Here is a 22,961-nt window from a genome sequence, read left to right on the forward strand (position 1 = left end):
CGGACTCGTGTTTTGAAAGGCGACCCGGACTTTTTTTCCGCCGGAAGTTCAAATGTGAATGAGAAAGATGGCGGGGGATTCTTCAATGGAGCTTCTGTTTTTAGACACTTTCAAACATCAGAGCGCAGAGGTAAATCTCCGACCCTCTCAGTGTTTAAAGTGGGTTTAAAGGTGGTTGGTCTGGGCTGTGACTCTGAGATTTAATGCGGGTTTTTAGGCGAAAGTGTTCATAAGTTTACGTTCAGTGCGCTCGGTAAACAAATCTGAGCTCGCGGGGAAGCTAATGGCTAACCACAGATCAGTCATTTACACAAGCCGAAGATATTAACACACGGCTTTTATTAACCTCTAAACCCATAAACACACATGCTGACAGCAGAGGTGACTGTATCAGGTTTGTAGAAAGGTCTGTTTGCAAAGTGGATTTGATAGACTGTGGCAAAATGTCCCTGGCGTTGTGTAGCTTCGAGCTAGCGCTGTGCAGTGTAGCTCTAAATATCCAACTTAAATTTGGCAATGTGCTATGTATCAAGAGCAGTGTGAATAGGGAAAACGTGGGCATCATTTATAGCTATCACTATATAGTTCCTAATTTTGGTCGATACGATATAATTCCGATATCGATATGAACATTATGAAATCCACTGAAGAACTTCTAAGAAGAAACAAGGAACATGACATCGCCTTCAAACATAAACCTCTCTGCTTTGTCAATATTAATATTTTTAAACTGAGTGCTGAACTGATGACAGTGCCCTGTAAAGTCAGTCAGTGAGAGATGCTGTAAATAATGTGTTTTAAAATCATATAATTATTATTGAAACATTTTATATTGCAATTATATATTGATATTGAATTTTTTTCCATCTATTATCGATCAAGTGTAAGTTCGCATTGCTTTCTGCACAGTTCAGTCACAGAAGTAAAATCTCAGTGAAGATGTTTGATATTAAATGTCCTTCTTGAGAATTGTGCACAGGCAAGTGTTCTTTACCATAATGGTATTAGGAACCAGGATTGGCACTGTCAATAACACAGAATAACCCTTTATTTGCCATCCAAAACTACTTTAACCTACTGAGTGTTTTTGTAATGTGTAATGTATTTAAATCAGAACTGCCATAAAACTCAGTCTTAGCCATCTCTTGCCACAGGATTGGAGCTACAGGGCCAAATTGTTTTCTGGAAAAATCCGAGATAGTATACATTGATGGTGCTGCTGCGGTCTACAGCTTGTTGAAAGATTTAGAACCCCCCCCCCGTCCTCTCCCAGTTTGTATTGACATTTAATTCCAGTAAACAACTTTTTGCTCCTTAGCTAAACAGAAACTGACAGAGAACAGCACAAAATAAACTACACTGAACAGTGAAAATGTTGAAATGGTCGCAAAAAAAAAAGGTGTTTGACTTTAAAACTGAAAAATAAACTAAGTTTTAGTTTTAACTGTGAAGGGACTGCAAGCTGCACTTTAACAACATATGACGTTAAGAAAGCCATTGGTTAATTAAAAAAAACAAGGCTTGCCTTGTTGAAGCAGCAGCACCACCAGTGGTCTCCTGACAACTGGAAAGTCTTATTTACTAATTGAACTCTTGGGTTATTCATGCAGGGTTTGGTACAGCATAGAGTATGTTCCACCTTGATTTAAAAGTGAAACCAAAGCATTTTGCAGAGCCACGCAATACCTTCTGGTCTGATCTTCTGGTAAATGACTATTTATTCAATGTTTGGTTTGAAACGGAAAACAAGAAAGAAACCTTTATCTGATCTCTCATTTGAAAACAAAAGAAAATTGCAAGGAAATAAAAGTAGGTAAAGGCTTTGTTGGTTGGTCAATGACTACAGACTTAGAGTCTCATCTTTTTTTCCCCCCTTTTCCTCTCTAGCTCACTAATGTGGATGTGGTGCGGTTTCCTTATGGTGTGTTGATCACAGAGGTCAGAGTGATTCCCCCTGGCATCAAAGCCCACAGCAACCTCCCCGACAGCAGAGCTTTTGGGTGAGAACAAGCCTGTTCATGTACATGAATAGTGTTATCATTCCTAGAATCAGCCATGGTTTCTGCGCTATTCTTCACCTCTCTAACAGTTCAGGGTCAGGACTTGGTTTTGTGATGGATTCGCTCTCATTTATTGTTACACCCTGATCTGAGCTCACTGAGTGATTTTCAAGCACAGGAAATGCTAGATTTTATAGGTATGACATAAATTATTTTCCAGCTTTATTTAGAATTAATACTCAGTGTGATCTCAATAAACACATTTACAGTTCTTGATATAAATAACATTTTTAAATCTTTTGATTGATTTAAAATGAAATTCACTGGCCTCACACCATTTACACCATTGAATAGATTGCCCAGATTAAGAATAATAAAATAGCCCATTGCTGATAGATTATTTTGATTACTGAATTAACTGGTGAATGTAATGCTCTTATATCAAAATGCACAGAGGGAGACTGTGCTTGTGCTGTGTGCTCATCCAAACAGTGCAATAATCTTCCCCTGGATATTAGACTTTCTGAGTCCACATCTTCTTTTAGGAAATGCCTTAAGATCCATTTTTATTCTCTATCTTTCTGGAAATATAGTCATGGCTAGTGTGTTTTGTGTCAGTCTGCTTTAAATTTTTTTTACTTAATTTACTCTTTTGTGTCTGATTTACATTATTTTATGATATAAAAGTGCTATACAAATAAAGATTACTAGAGTACTGCACTAACTGATTAGTGAATGTATTTATTCTGTAAAAAAAAAAAACACTTTTTCCCACGTCAATACATGACATTATTTACATCATAGAGACAGAAAAATGTGATCCTCCCTGGACAATGGTTTTAGTATGGCTTTCTCTATTAAGATACTTTTAAAGGGAGCTGAAAAGTATAGTGAAGAAACTGCAAGGGCTTTTGTGCCTTGGTTTCACCTTTTCTCACTCGTCTTGAGTATCAGATTCACCACACCCCCTATTCTGCTACTTTCAGCTGTGACTCACCAGCGTTCTCCTCTAACTGTCTTTTTGCTCTTTTCCATGTCAGCCTTTTCTACTGTATGGTGTAGCTATAACACAAATGAGGCTCTACATGCATTGTGACAGGGTTGTTTTCTAGAAAGAAGTTGTACTTTGAATTGGTATTTGTTTGTCACGCTGGTACCAGTTTTCATATTGAAGTGTTGGTTGATACTTACTTGTTTTTTTTGTTTTGGTTAAAATCAGCCACACTTTAAAATGAGTAAATATTTAAGTGAAGCACTTCAGACTCTAATCCACAGGACAAACTAAACTGCTAACAGCATTGCAGTGTGAATGTGTGCTGATTCAGGCTACATTTGTGACAATTCAATGAAATGAATGACCATTTTCTTCTCTGATTTAAAGTCCAATAACTATATCTTCTGATATTGAAATGATATTGAAAGTCAGAACCATCCATAACTGTATGCCATTTCTAGTTGTGTATGGCAGGGCCACATATTGTGCTCATCAAATGTGTTTAATTAAAATGTATTGAATATAAAAAGGAGGTGGAATTAGAACTGGATAATAACAAAATGATTGAAAATAAAATATTTTAACTTTGAAGTGTATGTCCCTGTGAGTATGTTGAATTAAACCAAAAGGCAAGTACAGTGTAAAGGTTGGAGCATATTTAAGCGTTCACATCTCATTGTTGGTTTTCTTAAATAATGCGTGTGTACATGCTTATGGAGTGGGCATCAGGCTGGGATTTGAATTCTGATCCTTGTGTTTGTTTCTTCAGGGAAACAGCCCCTCATGCATTCCAGTTGGACCTGTTCTTCAACAACGTCTCCAAACCCAGCGCCCCAGTGTTTGACCGGCTGGGCAGGTACAACAGACACTTATGAATTCCAGTATTTGTAACATTTGTACAATGACTTATTCGTTTTACATTTGGTTTTACTTGCTTAGCAAGAAATGCACCAAAAAACCCTCTGTTGTCTATACTATATATATATATACTATATATCCCTAAAATATTAATTTAAATTTGTTCTTTCTAGTTTGGAGTATGATGAGAATAAATCAATTGTCTTCAGGCCCAACGGCAAGGTGAGACACTCATAAATGACTTTGTCACACTCTTCCCTGTGTGTGTTTTTGTGTGTACTTTTGCAGAATAGCCCTGATGATATTAATAATTATTAATGCATTTCTCTGGTCTTTGCCTGAACCACTGTAATATTCAGCTCTGACTGAACTATTCAGCAAGCATTTGAGGACTTCTAGGCAAATGATCTCATATTTGCATGTTAGACAGAATTCCCTTTGCTGTGCTGTTCCAGATGAGGGGAGTGATCCTGAAACATTGGACTGGCCATTTTCTCCTGTAGGGAAAGCTCACACACTGCTCCTGAGGAGGCATTTCTCTTTAGAGAGGAGAAATTACACAATTTATTTTATTGTAATTACATTATGACCAGTGAAAAAACACTTTCATTCTCTGTGTGGAAAAAGTGTGTGCTGTTAGAGAAACCCTGGGAAATGTGTCGTTTAGTAACATTAATGTCAGTCCTGTTTTGTAAAGAAATCCCAGATGATCATTTTCTTTACGTCCCAGTTACAGTGTGGCTCTGTTGGATTTATTTCTCCAGATAAATACAGATGGTCTGGTGCTGCGTGGGTGGTACACATGTTTAACGTTGGCAGTGTACGGTACAGCTGAACGCCCCCACAGCCATGAGCGCGATTCTCCACCCCCACCTCCACCCCCTCCGCCACAGCAACAGCCACCCACCTCCAAAAGAATCATTAAGCATGGTCAGTGAAGCCATTCACACACATTCATGACCTGTTTTATAATAATGTTCATGCACTGTGTGTGATGTATCTTTCATGTGAGAACAACTCAAAGTGCTGCAAAATGTACCTCAATGAAAAATAATGTAATGTTTAGGAGGACAACATAAGGATAAATAAATAGCATAAAGGCTATGCATTTCAAAGACATCTATCATGGATAAATGGATGGATGGATGTTTCACACTTAACTGACAAATGATTGTCTATGTGTTAAACTCAGAGTGGGAAAATGAGGAGCAGTTTAATGGGAGCCCACCAAGACCACAACCCAGAGGCCCTCGTACCCCGCCAGGGCCTCCACCTCCTGATGACGATGAAGAGGATGCTCTCTCTGTTCCAGGTGTGTGTGTGTGTGTTTGCACAACAGAAATTCTGATATTTATGCATTTTAATGGGGAAAACCCCATTAAAAAAAGTGTAGCTGATTCTACAGATTAATTTACACTTTAGCAGGAAAATAATATAAAAGTAATCATGGATTTACAATGTAAAATAATAGGGTTTAAGTGTTTGTGTATGGGCATGTCTGAAGGTTTGTGCCAGATTGCCTCTGGGGATAATTTAAAGGGAAGCAGTTTAAGACATGTCCCTTATTAGATTTTGATGAAGCAAAACAGTGAGTAAAAAAGGAATCACGCTAAACAAGCATACTGTGAATGCCATGCTTTATTTTTTATTTATTATGAGGCAAAATCAAATCATTTTCACAACCAGTCAGCACATGGTTTAACAGGGATTTATTAGGTCTTTGTTAGTGTTTGTTAATGTTAAGTAACCAGCAATCTCCTTTTGGGAGGGTCAATGCTTAGACTCCTGCAGCGCTCAGGAACCCCTAATGTTATGTTATTTAATACAGAGTTTTTAAAAGTAGTGGCCACTACCTCCTTCATCTACTGCTACAAGCGCACAGAGCCACCAGCGCCTTTTTCACCTGTAGCCTGTTAAAGCACATAATTGATATTATATTTACTCCTCGTTTATATTTCTTTCAAATCGCTTATTTTACTGTCAATTTTATGTTTTCATAAATGTATAATTGTGTTTAAACCATTCAGTTTAGGCCTATGGTTATTTGTAATAGAACAGGGAAGGTCAATGATATCCAGCAAATTGTCAAGTTTTTGTTCAACATGTTCTAGTTTATTACAAGGAATTAATGAACAAGGCATTAGAAATGGCACAAACAATCCACAAAGATGGGCCTTAGACTGTGAAAGTTTGAGAACTCCTTATGTAATGATTTTGGGGACTGGAAATGTATTTAATAATTTATAATAGGAATAGACCATCCTCCTGCTTACTCCTACCGCTTGTTCTTCATAGGCCCAGTAAAGGAGGAGAGTGTGGAGCGTGGGGATGATTATCTAGAGCCTGTTTCTCCGGAGCGTGGCTCCCTCCCTCCAGATGATGCCTACTCAGACCCGGAACAAGAGGAAGATGAGGGACCAGCAGAGGATGAAGAGGATGAGGCCAGGTCTGAGGGAAGTGAAGCTGAAGAGGAGGAGGAGGAGGATGAAGAAGAGGGTGAGGAGGACTTGGAGGATGATGGCGAAGGTAGGGGAGGCGCATCGCGGTGTGTGTTCCCCAGGAATGTGTGTGCACGTGTGTTTCTGCCAGCATGCTCACACACTAACCTGAGAGGAGTGAAGATCTCACTGTCATCACACTGCATGTCAAACAGCCTCCCCCTGCTGGTTTATGACATAGAAATAGAGAAAAAGTATTTCTTTGCTACAGTGTCTTGCAATCGCAGTCATGCATGAAGCTTGCTTTTCTTAGTTTCAGTGTGTGTTCTACAATTTTTTTATCATTATATGATTTTTAAAAGAATAGTTGCAAAGCCTAAGCGATTTCACAGCAAATGCTATGCAAACAACACAAATGATTTATCAGTAACACAAACATGACGAATGGCTTCAAGAACAAAATAGATCCTGTGCTTCTTATTAAACGAAGGAATGACACTAATGCCTCTTTCACACACGAACTCTGGAGAATCTCTAGAGAAACTTCGGAGTGTTCCGGAACGGTTATTCACACATGCAGCGTACAGCGGGAGATTTTCTGATGAGACACATGCTTTAGGCGTGGGGGCGGAGCTTGTGTAACACGTGCAGGAGAAACCCTGGAACATTTCTCACGGCATTCTCACATGCACAGACTTGGACATTCTCAGAGTCTTTAAAAGAGCGTGAGGAGCATAAAGTCCTGGTAATGTCCGGGACCAATGTTGCAGGGGGTCACTGCTTCTCCGGGAATACTCCGGAACATTTCTGGATTACTGCACGTGTTAAAGGGGCAGTAGTGAAATTGGCAATTTTCCTTTATGGGGAAAAAAACACAAACCTCTTTCTTTGTCTATATAGGAGCAGAATCTTTGCCATCGTTTTCATTTCCAGTGTTTAGCAGACGCTCTTCTCCAGTAGCTCAGTGTTCAGACAGAGAGTGTGTCCTCGCTCGTACAAACAGGTTAGGGTCCAAACTCTCTCTGAGCTCAGACACAGTCAGAACAAGGGCCAGTACTGATATCGAGAAAGAACAAAAACATTGTATACATGTAATACACAGTGTCTAGTCAGTGCTCGTACCTAAAAAGAAAGGAGCCAAGTGCAGTACACTATACTTAGTTCTCGCTTACGTGGGTCACAGAGAGATGGGTCTTCAATCTGCCTTTGAAGACTGCGAGAGACTCCGCTGTTTGGACAGCAGTGGAAGTTTGTTCCACCATCTGGGTGCCAGGACTGAAGAGTTTACAGCTCAGATATGAATAACTCTTTAGTGGCTAAGCAAATCACAGTGAAACCTAGGGACAAGAATGTTTGTTCCAGTAAGTTAATATCCGAAATTAATCAAATAATCAAATGAATAAATAATAATAATGTAATTTTAACCCTCTGAAATATTTTAGTTAATACTTTTTCAAATGACTACATCGTCCTCTGAGATATTCCATATCTTGATCACATGTGGTGTGTAAAGGTACCTAAGCGCTCAACAAGCGCTTATTTTTTCAGTTGGTTTCCAGGTAATTCATTTTAAAAATGAATTTATATATGTATTTATGTTTAATAAGTTCACAATAATTAATAGTGTATTACTAGTGTATTTCTACTAAAGGCATTACCCTGGTCCATGACTATGCCATGAATGGAGTGCCGTAGAGCTGTAATATGAGCGAGAAATCAAGAGGTAGGGCTCTGAACGCATCGGCAGGGTGGGTTGTGTGCTTTGAATGAACTTGTTGCTTTTTGCTGTAGGTGACGATGGCTATGAGCAGATCTCCAGTGATGAAGAAGATCTGGAGAGTACGTTTAAGTTGCCAGCCTTCGACCTTGACTACACACCTGAGGACCTTGCCTCGCTACCAACCGTCCAGTATGACCCTTATGAACGGGAGCTCCGTCCCCTCCAGCACTTCACCCCACCGCATGTCACGCGTTATGAGGCAGAACTGAACCGCCTGAAAGGAACAGATCTCCAGGACCAAAGTTCACAGTGCGTAGAGTCTGCCAATAAGCTTTCAGAACTGCTGGAGGCCTGGGGACGGGTTCCAGAAGCAGAACGAGGAGCCGGATGGGTGACAGCTTTGGAGGAAATTCCAGGTTTGCTGGTGAAAGGGTTAAGTTTTTTGACAGTTAAAGACACAGAGGGCCAGAAAGGGCAACTCAGAATGCTAGTTGCATGGACATCTGAGGCTCTGAATTTAGACTCTGCTCTAACACAGCCCATTGCTCTGAACCTTCGTCAGCTGAAGGCTGGTGCTAAACTGGCCTCTTCTCTTGCAGACTGTGGATCCCAGGCTGTGCAAGTCCTGCTGGAAAAGGGCATTGTAGGTCATTTGTTAGGGCTGCTGTTTGCCGATCACGTGTCTTCCACACTAAAACTTAGCGTCTTGCGCTCCCTTGACAGCATCATAAGTGAACCCCAGGGCATTGAGGTGCTTCTTAGAGAGGGTCACCATGACAACAAAGGGACCAGCGGGTACCAGCGCCTGCTCGAGCTGTTCCTGCTAGACCAGACGGTCAGAGTGGCCACAGCAGGTGCTGCCATCTTACAGAAAGGGCATTTTTATGAAGTGTTGACTGAACTTCAGAAAACCGCAGGTACGTGGGCTGAGCGGCAACCTGCAGAAGGTGAGGCTGGAGAGAGAGAAAGAGAAAGAGAAGGCACAGAGCGAGCCGGAGAAGAGGGAGAGCGCGAATCCCTTGAGGCAGAACCAGAGAGCCCCATGGACATGGACACACTGCTGGAGTCTGCTTCTCTGTCAGAAGCTGACCTGGAGAAACTGCAGGGTTTCCTGGAAGAGTTGCACCACCTGCTGGAGACAGCGCCACACTGCATGGTGCAGCCCCCAAGCAAGGCTTTCCCAACCAGCGCACGCATCACTGGACCTCCAGAACGAGATGACCCCTATCCTGCACTCTATAGGTCATTTGTGATTATATCTATCCCTCTTTACGATTAACAAAAGTAGTTTTTTAATTAATGATCCACTGACAAAAGCAGAGCTAAACAAAGCTAAACCTAAATATGTCCATAGTAATAAAAGTGAATCTTGTTTTTACAGGTATATGCATGCTACCCACTTCTTGGAGTCGTTGGCTGTTGTCTTGACCTCTCCAGCTGCTTGTGCCCATGTCGGCGTTTTACAAGCTGTCAGAGAGCTTATGCGTTTTCTGTCCCAAACCCAGCAGGGCCTACTTTTCCTTCTCAGTCAGCATGAACCCACCAACCTCCTGATGCGCCTGCTCACGCCGCTCACACACCTGGCTCCTGTCTCTCACCTGGCTCATTTAGCTCCTCTCACCCCTCTGTTGGAGAATGAGGGGGAAGAGTCTGCCCCAGGAGCAGAGGGTTCTTTGGATGATGGATTTTGGGTGTGGTTAATGCAGGCATTACATGCCCTTCAAGCTGTGGCAGATCTTAATGTGCCCGAGCTTGAGGAAGGGGACAACCCAGAGGTCCTGTCAACACTTCACAACCTCTACCTGATCAGTTTTAGCAGCACAGGCCGAAGTGCAGTTGCACATGTGCTCAGCTTGGACACTAACCTCAGCTGTCTGGTCAACCTGCTGGAGCACCATTCCAAAGAGGGACAAGGGTGAGCATATAGTGGATGCACAATGCATACATGCATGGTTTCATATATTGTATAATCTATACTAAGCCGTTTGGTTATTTATTAGTGTTTACATTGTGTGCTTTATGACATTTAAATGAATGTATCTGTAAATATTGTATAATGTGACAATATGACACACACACCTCTGTGAGGAATTTGATTATTGCCCATATTCTGTAAAGTCTTTTTAACGCTATATTGTCGCCATATAATAAATATACTTATACTTTTAGGGAGGGAAAAGCCAGGAAGTCTGTAACATACAACTACGCCTGTATGCTTGTGCTGCTGGTGGTTCAGACGTCCACTGAGCTGAGGATGATGGAGCACTATGCTGCTCCATTGCTGATTATTTGCAAAGCTGATGAAAATAATGCAAAACTTCAGGGTGAGTCTGCTTTTGACTTCCTATTTTTATAATAATGATGATAATAATAATGTGCAATTATTTGTCGTTGTACAACGAAATGTGACTTCCACATTTAACCCATCTGTGAATACACACACACACACACACACACACACACACACACTAGTGCACTAGGGGCTGTGAACACACACCCAGAGCTGTCGGGCAGTCATCCCCGGCGCCCAGGGAGCAGCTATGGGGTTGATGCCTTTCTCAAGGGCCCCTCACCGCCCCCAGTTTTCCTGACGCTCATGGGAATCGAACCAACGACCTTTCAGCACTAAGCCCTTGTCTCTAACCATTAGGCCACAGCTCCCACTTTCATTGGCTAATTTGATAAGTCAGCCAGAATCTTTACAAGCTTAATAAGGAAAGAAAATAATTCTGCCATCTTTCTTGTGCATCTGATTAATATTTATCTTTTTTCTTTTTTTGTAATGTTTTTTTCTATTTTAGAGCTGAGTAAGTGGTTGGAGCCTCTTGAGAAGCTGCGCTTTGATATAAGTGGTATCCCAACCCTTATTGATTATATCAAACAGGTAGGTTCAATAACCTTCATGAGGTTCATGATTCAATCATAATTGTATACAATAGGACATGGCAGGTATTAGGCAATTGACTACATGTGACTACATCCAGGACGTTCAGTAAGAGTCACTTAAGGACGTGATGATTTAAAGTGAAGGACAAAGCTGTGTAGGGAACTTCCAGACCTTAGAAAATGTTTGTGACACACATCAACATGGGCTTAAGACTCTAAATTTAAGAGAAATAATAAATGTTTGCAATATAATTTTACCAGTTCTAAAGCTGCACTCTAGGTGGCAATAATCCTCCAGGCATAAGAGATTTCATAGCAATAATTACATGCTAAATAATGATGATATATGATCTACTGTTTCAGAATCTAGAAAACTTAATGACTCCAGAAGGCGTGGGCCTTGTGACTGCTCTGCGAGTGCTTTGTCACATTGCCTGTCCAGCATCTTCTGTATCAGGTATGAACACATAGAAATTTAATAAAGCCATTAAGTGAAATAGAAAAATTCACTGATTCCTATGTGTGCTGTGGTCACCTCTAGGGCAACAGAAGGACCTGAAGTGGAATCAGGCAGTGATAGCGCTGTTCAGTGCTGAAGGAATGGACACTTTTATAAAGGTCCTCCAGAAGCTGACATCAGTGCTCTTGCTTCCATGGAGACTTCATGGACCCATGGGCCCCACGTCGCAGCGCCTAATGATGCTGTCGGTGGCTTCTTGCGCGCTGAGGCTCATCAGAGCCATGCTGACTGAACTGCTGTGTGGCGGAGTCCGTGAGTTCCGAGATGTCCGTGTTCCCTCTGTGTGCGTGACCCTGCATATGATCATCTGCTCCACCCCCGCCACCGGTCGCTTAGACACAGAGGAGCTGCGTATCCAGGGTGACATCACAGAAGTGTTGCTTACTTTCACGCATGCGGTGAGTGAGCAGGAGACGGGCTCGGAGGAAACGGTGGCGGGCAACAGCTGGTCTCTCATGCTGAAGGAGGTGTTGAACTCTATCCTGGCTGCTCCAGAGAACATATACAGCAGTCTCAGTCTGTTATCTGAGCTGCTCCCTCTGCCACTGCCCATGCAAACCACCCAGGTATGAGACATTGTCATCTCTACTTTTCTTGTGTGTTACCTTGTTTGAACCCCATGCTTCTGTATCATTTTTGGATAAGCCAGAAACCACTCTGTATTGTTGTGGTTTCAGTGCCATGAACCCAGGTTTTTTTGTGCATAAAAACATTTCATTTTCTAACGTTTACTACTACTTCGCCAGGCATTGTCAGTCCAAGACATCGGAGTCGCAATGAACACACGAAAGCTGTGGAGCATGCACCTGCATGCACAAGCACGTGTCTTACAGGACGTGCTCCGATGTGTGTGTGTGAGCAACTGCCCACCTCTTCTCTCAATGCTCAGACGAGTGTGTGTGCAGCTCTGTGACCTGGCAGCGCCTACTGCCACGCTTGTCATGAGGACCATACTGGAGCAGCTACATGAGGAAATGCAACAGTAAGAGAAATGAGCTATGCTGGTGCCAAGCCCAGCACAGTATTATTCTTGTAACACTTAACGTTATATTTTCTTCACACATTCGCTTCAGTCCAACTTTAATTGGAAACTAAGTACTGCAGAAAATCTTTTTGTATACTCCCCCTGTAATCACAGTTTAGAAATGACACTAAATTTGATGTGATCTGAGATATCACCATAAAAATATTTGTCTACTGAAACATAAATGCATTATATTTCAGATTTAAGAGTTGTGAAATCAACATACTCTCACTCTTCACACACTCTCTGTCTGCTCTGTAAGCCTCTGTCTGCTTAACATGTAGCTACTAGGAGATGGCATGCATTTATTATTTTGCTACCTGAAGTCTACCATTTTTCCCGGGCACTTCTCTGGCCCAAGCTAAGGTTACTGTGCTTCTGCAGTCTCACAGTATTGACATGATATTTACAGGGAAAAGAAATCGTTGCATAGTTGTATTTAACTCCATTATTGATTATGATCACTGAAAATGCATTGATAGTTGTTGAATTTCTCCTCCTCGTGCCCTGGTAAAGACTCCGGGTGAAGTCAGAGTCAGCGCATGTGAGAACGGCGCAGGAAATGTTCCGGAGTTTCTCCTGCATGCGCAGCACAGGCTCCGCCCCCCATGCCTAAAGCACGTGTTTCATCTCCCACTGAAAGAGGGAAAACTCCGGGACATCTCCGGACCTGATTTCCAGTTTCTCTAGAAATTCTCTGGAGTTCATGTGTGAAAGAGGCATAAAATAGCTGTGTGTTCTATTGTGCTTTATTGTATGAGTTTACCCACACTCTTTTATTTATTTATTATTATTATTTTTTTGTCTATAGTGAAGCAGTGACCTCCCAGTTGACAAGGCTACTTGCCCTCATGGACTCCTTGGTGTCTCAGCGCTCTTGCAAGGCAGCCATGTTGGCTCTACTGGGCGGTTTTGTACGTAACGAGAATCGAGGCGAAGGGCGGACTGAGGACAAGCTGATAGATATGCTCCATTCTCTACTCGCAGTGCTCCTCCCACCAGCAGAGGCCAGCCTTTCAGTGCAGCAGAATGCTGAATTGATAGCTTCCATTATCCAGTCATTGTGCGACCAGGACATTTCACTGACAGTGAGCGGCTCAGGGGAGGTGTGTGTGTCTGAGGCAGAACAGCTGGCCAATGCCTTGCCTTCAAGGGACATGATGCCAGCTATTTGTGACAGAATGTTGGAGGTACTTGGGAACACGCACTGCAGCTACACACTCCAACTCACCTGCCTTAGAACAATGATGTTCCTGACAGAACATGACTATGGCCTCTATCACCTGAAGAGGTTAGGAAAGTTTGTTGATTTATGAGTAGGAATAACGTTCACCATATTTTGCGTGGCTGTAGTTCAAGATATTACTATGTATGTGTCTTGCAGCTCACTGAAGAAGCACAGTTTGGCTGTTTCTTCACTTCTCCGGAAGGAAACTGCATCTTTTAACAAAGAATCTCCTGAGCTGCTGTCTGCTTTGTTGGACTTTCTACGGCAGATCCTCAACAATGAGTCTGTGGTAAACAGAGAAACTCACTCACAGAGAAAAAGTCTTTTTCAGCTGCCACTAATGCCGGGATCAAACCACACAATATTGTCATCTTTCACGTCGTGTCAGAGTACAGCTATAAACTCGTGCCTTGTCTCGGTCGGGAGAGAGGGAACACTAGACGTTTGCCACGAATCGTTCTCCGTTTGCGTCGTTGCGTGAGTTCAGATGTCGTCGGGAGGCGGGGCTATAAACTGTTGATCACGGTGACAGAAGTACGGTGTGATGCTGGGGTTTTGTTCTGAAAAGAAGTAGTAAAAGCGATAGTGGGCTGTTCCTGGGTGTTACAGAGAGGATTATTATTATTATTATTATCGTTACACTCATATAGCGCCTTTCTAGATACCCAAGGACGCTTTACAATCTACACTGCTCAGAACGCTCAATTCACACACACACACACACTGGCGAGAAGCGGCAGCCAAACGCGCACAGCGTACTCTCAACCAGAAACGACCGTCCACCTGGAGGACTGCATCGGGCACTAGGATTTCACCCAGGACAGAGCGCCAATCCATATCTGGGCACACACACATTCACTCACACATACACACTCATTAACTCACAAACCAGGACAGTTATTACAGAAGCCAATTCACCTACCCCTACCTAGGATGGTGTGGACTGTCTCCTACAAAGAGAACCTGAGGGAATGTGTTACACGTCCAGAGCGTTTCCTCAGTTTGGTTCTTCCACTGACGGCTGCAGCAGAGCCTCCCTCTCTCTCTTCTCCGTGTTTACAGATGTGCTCCGGACAGAGCTCGGTCTCCTATTGGTCATCGTCAGGAACATGTCGCACTACACGACCGCTGCTCGTCCCTGACGCTCAGATTCTGTTCAGATTCTGGAACTTTGTCGGATACGACACAGTCATGACAAAATCAGGCTAAATTTGTGTAGTCTGATCCCGGCATAATGCAACATCATTAAATCAGAGACAGCTCAGAGAACATTTCTGCTTGTGGATGTCATGTTGACTGGCCTTGTCCTTAATGGTGTGCAAGAAAGCAATGCAAACTGATTTCTTGGATTATGGCCCCAAATTATAGAATTAGTTGGAACACACAGATGTTAATTAAGTAACTATTTCTGCATTGTGGTGTGTTCTCCCTGTGTCTGCGTGGGTTTCCTCCGGGTGACTGTCTGTGAGGAGTGTGGTGTGTTCTCCCTGTGTCTGCGTGGGTTTCCTCCGGGTGACTGTCTGTGAGGAGTGTGGTGTGTTCTCCCTGTGTCTGCGTGGGTTTCCTCCGGGTGACTGTCTGTGAGGAGTGTGGTGTGTTCTCCCTGTGTCTGCGTGGGTTTCCTCGGGGTGACTGCCTGTGAGGAGTGTGGTGTTTTCCCTGTGTCTGCGTGGGTTTCCTCCGGGTGACTGTCTGTGAGGAGTGTGGTGTGTTCTCCCTGTGTGTCTGCGTGGGTTTCCTCCGGGTGTTCCAGTTTCCTCCCACACTTAAAACATTCATGTTTGTAGGTGGATTGGCTACTCAGATGTGTCCATGGGGGGTTTTTGGTGCCTGGCGATGGACTAGCGTGTTTATGCCTTGTGCCTAGTGATTCTAACATTTCAGATTTCACACCCTTCAGATTCATAAATCACAATGGATTGTTGCATTTTTACATGCATACGGAGTATATACCCCAGTGAGACAGAGGACACTGTTGAAACTCTTTGTCCTATAACAGGATGAAGATATAGACTCTCGCTCTCTGGCACTGAACGTGAGTGATATGAAACAGCTGCTGCAGTGGAAAGATGACTCAGCAGAGCATCCGTTGCCAGAGCTGGAGAAACACATCACGGTAAATAGAGCATACACCTGCATTACAAGCCTCTCGGTCAGTGTTGAAGAGTAACTTAAAATAGCTTAGTATGTTTTTCAGCACAACAATCTTACTGAATGAAGCATGGGCAAGCTTGCTTTGTAAAGGCCAGGCTTTGTACCTTGTACCTTGTGATTGCACAGCCTTTCTGGTTATACCCTAATACTCCATTTATGACTATCCATTGATTTCTGATAGTCAATATTGTTATTACTCTGCAATCTTATTATAAATTTGAATCATGTTCCCAATAGCTACGTTAGGGTCTAAATGCTCTGACTGGCTGAGAGTGAACATTGGTCGTTGTAGTTGTGGCTAAGGATGATTGCAGATTGTTTTTTGTTTCTGTCTAGTCACTAATGAAAGTTATACCCAACTCTTTATAGGAGCTGTTTAAAGACGACGACTCATTAGAGGCTCTAGTGGAGAATGTGGTGGGTCTCCGGCAGATCCTGGAGGGTTCTGGAGATGTTCCAGGGCATACAGAGCCTGAAGCAGAGCCCACTTTGCCTTCTCCAGAACCGTTACAGACCCAGTTTAACAACAGGTAAAATGATAGTCCCACCTCTTGCTTGCATGCAAACCTGCCATGTTTAGTGATGTGTGTAAATAACCTACATTTTGTGAGAAGCGAACTTGGTTTCTTTTTTAAATTTAGATTTCTTACATCAGTTTTCAAAAAAATGAGCAAATGTAGGCTAACGTATATTATCACTGTCAGCAATTAAGATGATCAGGTCCCTTTTGCCTGTGTCTGAACACTGATATTACACACTTCTGAGCTTGATTGTAAGGCCTATAAGCTTTACACAGTTTTTGCAGCCAGAAGAGCACAAATAATGGAAGTTATATAATTATTATGGATGTAAGGTCCCAAAAGTAGGTTTTGTACACACTGAATTTTTGACCTTATGGCGGGCACCAGATTTTTACAAATGAGAAATTTAGAAATTGGTAGAAGATTAACTAAAACACTCCACACCAGAATTTCCTGAAAAAACAAAAACACTAAACAATATCAATGCCGAGTGTGGTGTGTTCTCCCCGTGTTTGCGTGGGTTTCCTCCGAGTGACTGTCTGTGAGGAGTGTGGTGTGTTCTCCCTGTGTCTGCGTGGGTTTCCTCTGGTTCTTTGCATATGTAGCTCACTTTTGTGTGTCTTTGTAATCTCTCTCACTACAGAACAGTGTACGTTCTATCGGATATGTTGGATGAGCAGCTAAGGGCTTTCTGGTTCTCCCCATTCCAGTCAGATGACATGGAGACAGACCAGGATATGGTGGGTCTCTGCGTGTATATGTTAGTTCTGAGATCACTGGAGAAAATACAGCTTCAGTTTTCAGCAAAGCTCTATCTTCTGTCTTTGTTTATTTCTTTTTTTTATATAAAGGAAAGTTTAAAGCAACATCAAAATAGGCCACATTTAAACTGACTTTACTCAGTTAAAAACTGGTTTACAGCAACAGACAACAAGACACTACTTACAAACAAAGACAAATAAACAAGCAAAGCACATAGAGAGGTAAAATTGTTAACACACTGCACTGAGTTTAAAATCAATGGTTACAAGTGTAACTTTCAATAAGATATTTTTATACGCTTGTTTAAAATGTACACTAGATGTAAGCATTCTGCTGTGGTATGGAATTTCATTCCAGACTTTATGTATAAACAAACAAGATCTAAAACCAGTTATATTTAAAGACTGGGACTGGGTGCATTCGAGACTGATCTGGTAATGCGTTCAGTTCGAATGTTAAATCTAAGAAGTAGATCAGTCAGTGAAAATAAAATCGAACAGCTTGAGTGTTTACATAATGCTGAAAAGTCATCGCGTTAGTGTGTGTTAGAGCCACACAATGATGAGTCCAATATTATATAGTCCTTTATATTGAAAGATTTCAAGTGTTGGGTTTTGTTTGTGTACCCTTTAGGTGAAAGTAGACCTGGTGGCACTAGCACAGCAGTGCTGTCCGGATCTGGACCTGAAGGCAGAGTTAGAACGGTCATTCCTGAGTGAGCCAGCCTCTCCAGGTCACAGCAAACCAGCCAAGGGCTTCAGACTGGGCAAACACAAGCATGAGACTTTCATCACTTCCAGGTACACAGACACAAACACATCACAGCTGACCTGATTTTAATAAAGATTCTGTGCTGTAATATGAATAGCCTGTATGCATGAAGCAAATAATGAACTTATTTCTGCATGTATCTCTCTGCAGTGGTAAGTCAGACTATGTAGAACCAGCCAAGCGTGCTCACATAATGGCCGCCCCACGTGGTCGGGGCCGTGGTGCCTTTGGGCAGCTTAGCCGGCCGCACGACATCTTCCGCCAACGCAAACAGAACACCAGCCGACCGCCCTCCATGCACGTTGATGATTTCCTAGCAGCAGAGTTTAAGGAGGTTAGTCTGCCTCCTGGACTTACCCTCCCAAAACGACCCCCCAAAGGAGGCGGAGGCGGAGGAGGAGCCAAGCCACCTGCTAGAGGCCTGTTTACTGGTGGAACCAGAGGGAGGGGCTTCCAGAGCCACACACGTTTCTTCACTCCACCTGCACCCAAGAGTGCATTGCTTGCAGGTAAAGACAGTTATGAATATTTCTGTGCTTCTGACAGTGGTGGGGTGTGTGTTTTAGCATTTTTCAAAGTTGAACTAGGTATGGCGTTAGAGATCAGTGTGGTGAAGTTAGTTTTTAATGTGACGAGTATGGGCCAAACGGTGATCAAAGCCCCAGTCAATGGTCTTTAAAGCAGTCAGCTTTATCAACTGGAGTGAGGTTTTCCCTCTTTTTGATCCAAAACTAATCTTCCAGCATTAAGATCTGACTTTATTCGTGCTCTTACCGCTGAAATCCATCATATCCTCACAGAAATGTCAAAACATCAGACTTGAGCACTGTCTGGATGAGGAGGTGTTTCTGCAGCGAAGGGTGTTTGTGATGCAGATATCTATTAATGAATTTAATGTCAGTATAAGGATGACTAGGTGTCAGCATAATTTTGGCTGTGTAAATGTGCCTAGATATTTATGTGATATTAATGCAGTATAAGGAGCTAATGACATGTTTTTTTCATGTTAGGTAATTATCCTCGTCGTGAAGGTGGCCGTGGGTCCGCTTGGAATACTCCTGTCACTGCTGTCACTCACAGAGGAACTTACAGTGAACCTCGAGGAGGACAGAGTAACTTTACTCGACCTCTGCCATCAAGGCAACCAGCAACAGGTAACTTGGCATGCTATTTTCTTGCAAATACTATTAGATAGATGGCAGGCCTGAATATGTCATGAGTATTTATTCATTAGATTGGTATTGCCTCTATGTAGTGTTATGGTAGTGTTTGTTTAATCCTTTTTTCAAGCCATTTCAATAGAACAGTGATTATATATAAAGTTAAAAACATATTAAATGCAGATTAATTGCTTAGTTGTATGCATAGTACATTTAAGCCAGATATTCACATCCCATTCTCAGAGTTCGACAAATTGCAACATTTTCCATGCATGTGGGATCAGTCGTTATCTTATGTCAGAGGTAACGAATAGATGGACTGCGGTCCCAGACCCAGACTAATCATGTGTTTCTGCATATCACATGTGAGGCTTCTCAGCTAATCAGATCTGTGCATTATGATGAGCGCTGTGACTCCAGTGAGTGACACACACAGGGCAGGGCTCCAAGTGCCATTTTCGAAGATTACATACCTTCCTGGACTTAGTTCATCATGGCTGTCTTTTGGCTCTGTGTATATTTTCAGTTTGTCTTGACTTTACCCCTCAATGATTATTGCGAGCACAGTTAGAGCACTTGTTAGCAGCAATGAAACCCTCAGCAGGAGTGCACAGCTACATGAACATTTCCACAGGGCTGACCAGTTAGATTCAATTAGTCTGTATTCACTTAGTGATCGACCAGCACATTGTCTTAAAATAAAATAAAAAAAATCCATGCTTATTTTACTCACTGGAGTGAGTCTGCCATCTGCTGGATGGCATTATTATTGACACAAATCTAGACTGGTTGAAGCGAAATGCAGTTCAAGTGTATTTTCCCCCACATAATACATGTCTGTATTGTGAAATAACACATATGTTTTAATAGAATAAGTTTTTTGAATGTTCTTAAGTTGTTTCTGACTGTTCTTACGTTATTCTTTCAGGTGCCTATCGCTTGGCTCCGCGGGATCGTGCTCCCAGAGGAAGAGGTACTGGCCTGTCCTGGCTAAGTGGAGGTGGACTTAATGTGGGAGGAGGTGGAGTTAGTGGTAGTGGACGTGGCCAAGGGAAATTTAGCAGCAGTGGGAGTGGCGGTGGGCGGGGCCGGCACGTTCGTTCCTTTACACGCTAATAACCCTCAACTGGCCTAGAACACTCAGCCTTGTGGCTCTAAAGGACCAAGCAGGATTTGGAGTCACAGTATCCATGGAATTGTTGCGTCAATGTGATGTTTTGTGTTTGTTGCTATATTTTTGTGTGGAAATTTATTAAAATCTTGTGAATATCTACTGGATATGGTGTTTGATTTTCATATATTTAGATCTTGTTTACAGCTTACATGTGTCCTATTTACTTTCCTGCATTAAAAAATGCATATTAACATGCTTTCCTTCTTTTTTAAAATAACAGTTTGCTGAACTATGTAAGCATACTATGCTGTATGTTGCTCTGCATACTTTTTAGCCTCTTTCCCCCCGTTCCTCAGCGCTCAGGACCCCCACAGAGCAGGTGTGATGTGGTGGTGGATCATTCTCAGTGCTGCAGTGACACTGACGTGGTGGTGTTAGTGTGTGTTATGCTGGTGCGAGTGGATCAGACACAGCAGTGCATCTGAAGCTTTTAACCTGCCCATTCACTGCCCACTGTTAGACACTGTTGATCCACCTTGTTGATGTAAAGTCGGAGATAGTAACTCACCTATTGCTGCAAAGTTTGTGTTGGTCGTCCTCTAGTCCATCAGCTGGCTGGGTGGTTTTGGTTGAAGGATTATTCTCAGTACAGTATGCCACTGAGGTGTTCAGAAATTACAGCACCACTGCTGTTTCTGATCGACTTGTACCGGCACCACATCAGTGTCACTGCAGATCTGAGAATGACCCACTAGCCAAATAATCCCTGCTCCATGTTTGATCAGGGTGAAAGGGAGCTAACAAAGCATGCAGAGCAACAGATGAACTACAGTCTGTAATTGTAGAACTACAACCCTATACATCATGGTCTGTGGAGCTGTTTAAAGGAACCCTTGGTAGTATATTTACCTTAAAATTACAGCTGCAAAATCATTGTGATGCTCAGCTGACCTGAAACATCTAGTGTTTCTTAAATTGGACAATGAGTTTATGAACAATAAAGTCATTTAAACCTTACTGCTGATCAGAATAAAAACAATGCTCAAATGTGGACATAAAAGCAAAAACACAATTTAGGATGGGTCCTTCAAGGTGCTCCCAACCCCAAGTCTGAAAGTTTACATTGCTTTTTTATAATAAAAAATAAATATTTATGAGGTGTTGATGTTGAAATTATGTAAACAAAAAGACAAGCAGCACTGATTGATTCTTTGCAAAGTACTTTATTGTTGGCCTCAATAGGGACGTCTACAATTGTGGGGAAACAGCTCTAAAGCTCCGCGTCTTTTAAGGTGGAATGATGTGTTTGAGGAGACTGTTGAGAACGACTGTTGTTTGTACGGGGTTGAAGTTTAAATTTTAAAGTTTAAGTTTTTATTCACTGGTTGGTTTACCACAAAAACTCATGTGTGACTCGAGCTGTTTAGTTTTGTAGCATTGTCGCTAATGCAGTTTGCATAGCCGTCTCCCGAGTTTGGAGACATTTCCACCTTAAGTGATCCGAAACAGCAAAAATAAGTCAACATTAACCACCTATGAGCAGGAATAGCGCAACATCATCATTTCGGTTCGTGCTTTTCAATGTTTGGTGTTGTTTAAAACAACTCTAGATGCCTCTGTCATGAGCAGAGAGAGAAAGATTAGCATAGAGATTTATTTACAGACACTGGGGCTTGGTAAATCCATCAGACTGGTTTTGAGTGCAAACACAGACAGGAGAGCAGCAAATGGTGAGGAAACATCTGAATTTTTATTTATTTTTTTAACTGTTTTTAAAGAATGAATGCGGTCTGAATGTGTATAATCATTTATTTAGTTTTGTAACATTCATAAGCATATAAAGTGCTCAAACACAAGACATGAACATTTCAAACCTTTTAAAAATGACTTCTTATATACCAGGGGTGTAAGAAGCTTCCCAGCACTGGCCTGTGTAGCAGTGAAACCCCTTTGTGATAGAGCTCTATTAATCCCTTAGATTAATAAAAAATATTCAATAGAATCTAATTGAATAGAAACTAAACAAATTTTTGTGATCCTAAACTGATCATCCAAAATCCATACCTGGCTTCCCTAGTGTATTATGTGGCAGAATGTAATCAAATCCCCACTGCAATGTTTCAAAAAAGCAGCACAAACTCTCAGTTAATTCCCTATCTTCTCAGCAGCGTGTGTCTGAACATGCAGGATTTGTAGGGAGGAGCAGATTAGCCCTTAGATTATATCTGCTTCTTGTACTGGTCATTCAGCCAAGAGTGTGTGTGTGTGTGTGTGTGTTTGTTTGTTTGTTTTTGTGTGTATGTATTAGGCCTGGATGATAATTCACTATCAATATATATCATGATATACAATGTTTCAATTACAACGATATGATTTTCAATTTTCCCGCTCCGGATGACTGTCTGTGAGGAGTGTGGTGTGTTCTCCCTGTGTCTGCGTGGATTTCCTCCGGGTGACTGTCTGTGGGGAGTGTGGTGTGTTCTCCCCGTGTCTGCGTGGGTTTCCTCCGGGTGACTGTCTGTGAGGAGTGTGGTGTGTTCTCCCTGTGTCTGTGTGGGTTTCCTCCGGGTGACTGTCTGTGAGGAGTGTGGTGTATTCTCCCTGTGTCTGTGTGGGTTTCCTCCGGGTGACTGTCTGTGAGGAGTGTGGTGTATTCTCCCTGTGTCTGCGTGGGTTTCCTCCGGGTGACTGTCTGTGAGGAGTGTGGTGTGTTCTTCCTGTGTCCGCGTGGGTTTCCTCCGGGTGACTGTCTGTGAGGAGTGTGGTGTGTTCTCCCTGTGTCTGTGTGGGTTTCCTCCGGGTGACTGTCTG

At 42.4% G+C, this 22,961-nt stretch overlaps 1 protein-coding gene across 2 annotated transcripts; it reads left to right on the forward strand.

The window, feature by feature from the left end:
- Positions 1 to 20,380, forward strand: virma (vir like m6A methyltransferase associated). Of its 2 annotated transcripts, none has more exons than XM_066675175.1 (23): positions 1 to 130; positions 1,888 to 2,000; positions 3,764 to 3,850; positions 4,026 to 4,074; positions 4,617 to 4,782; positions 5,045 to 5,164; positions 6,148 to 6,378; positions 8,082 to 9,252; positions 9,392 to 9,925; positions 10,180 to 10,334; positions 10,812 to 10,894; positions 11,260 to 11,353; positions 11,438 to 11,982; positions 12,163 to 12,398; positions 13,252 to 13,731; positions 13,825 to 13,957; positions 15,668 to 15,784; positions 16,192 to 16,352; positions 16,987 to 17,083; positions 17,739 to 17,905; positions 18,027 to 18,385; positions 18,887 to 19,030; positions 19,965 to 20,380. In XM_066675175.1, the coding sequence occupies exons 1-23, from the start codon at positions 59 to 61 to the stop codon at positions 20,150 to 20,152; spliced, it is 5,502 nt and encodes a 1,833-aa protein (XP_066531272.1). In that variant the 5' UTR covers positions 1 to 58; the 3' UTR covers positions 20,153 to 20,380. The 2 variants fall into 2 exon arrangements, with proteins under 2 accessions (XP_066531272.1, XP_066531359.1); XM_066675262.1 differs by having other exon boundaries at positions 6,148 to 6,348.
- Positions 20,381 to 22,961: the final 2,581 nt, after the last annotated feature.

The sequence above is a fragment of the Hoplias malabaricus genome, chromosome 1, assembly GCF_029633855.1.
Source record: "Hoplias malabaricus isolate fHopMal1 chromosome 1, fHopMal1.hap1, whole genome shotgun sequence".
NCBI lineage: Eukaryota > Metazoa > Chordata > Actinopteri > Characiformes > Erythrinidae > Hoplias > Hoplias malabaricus.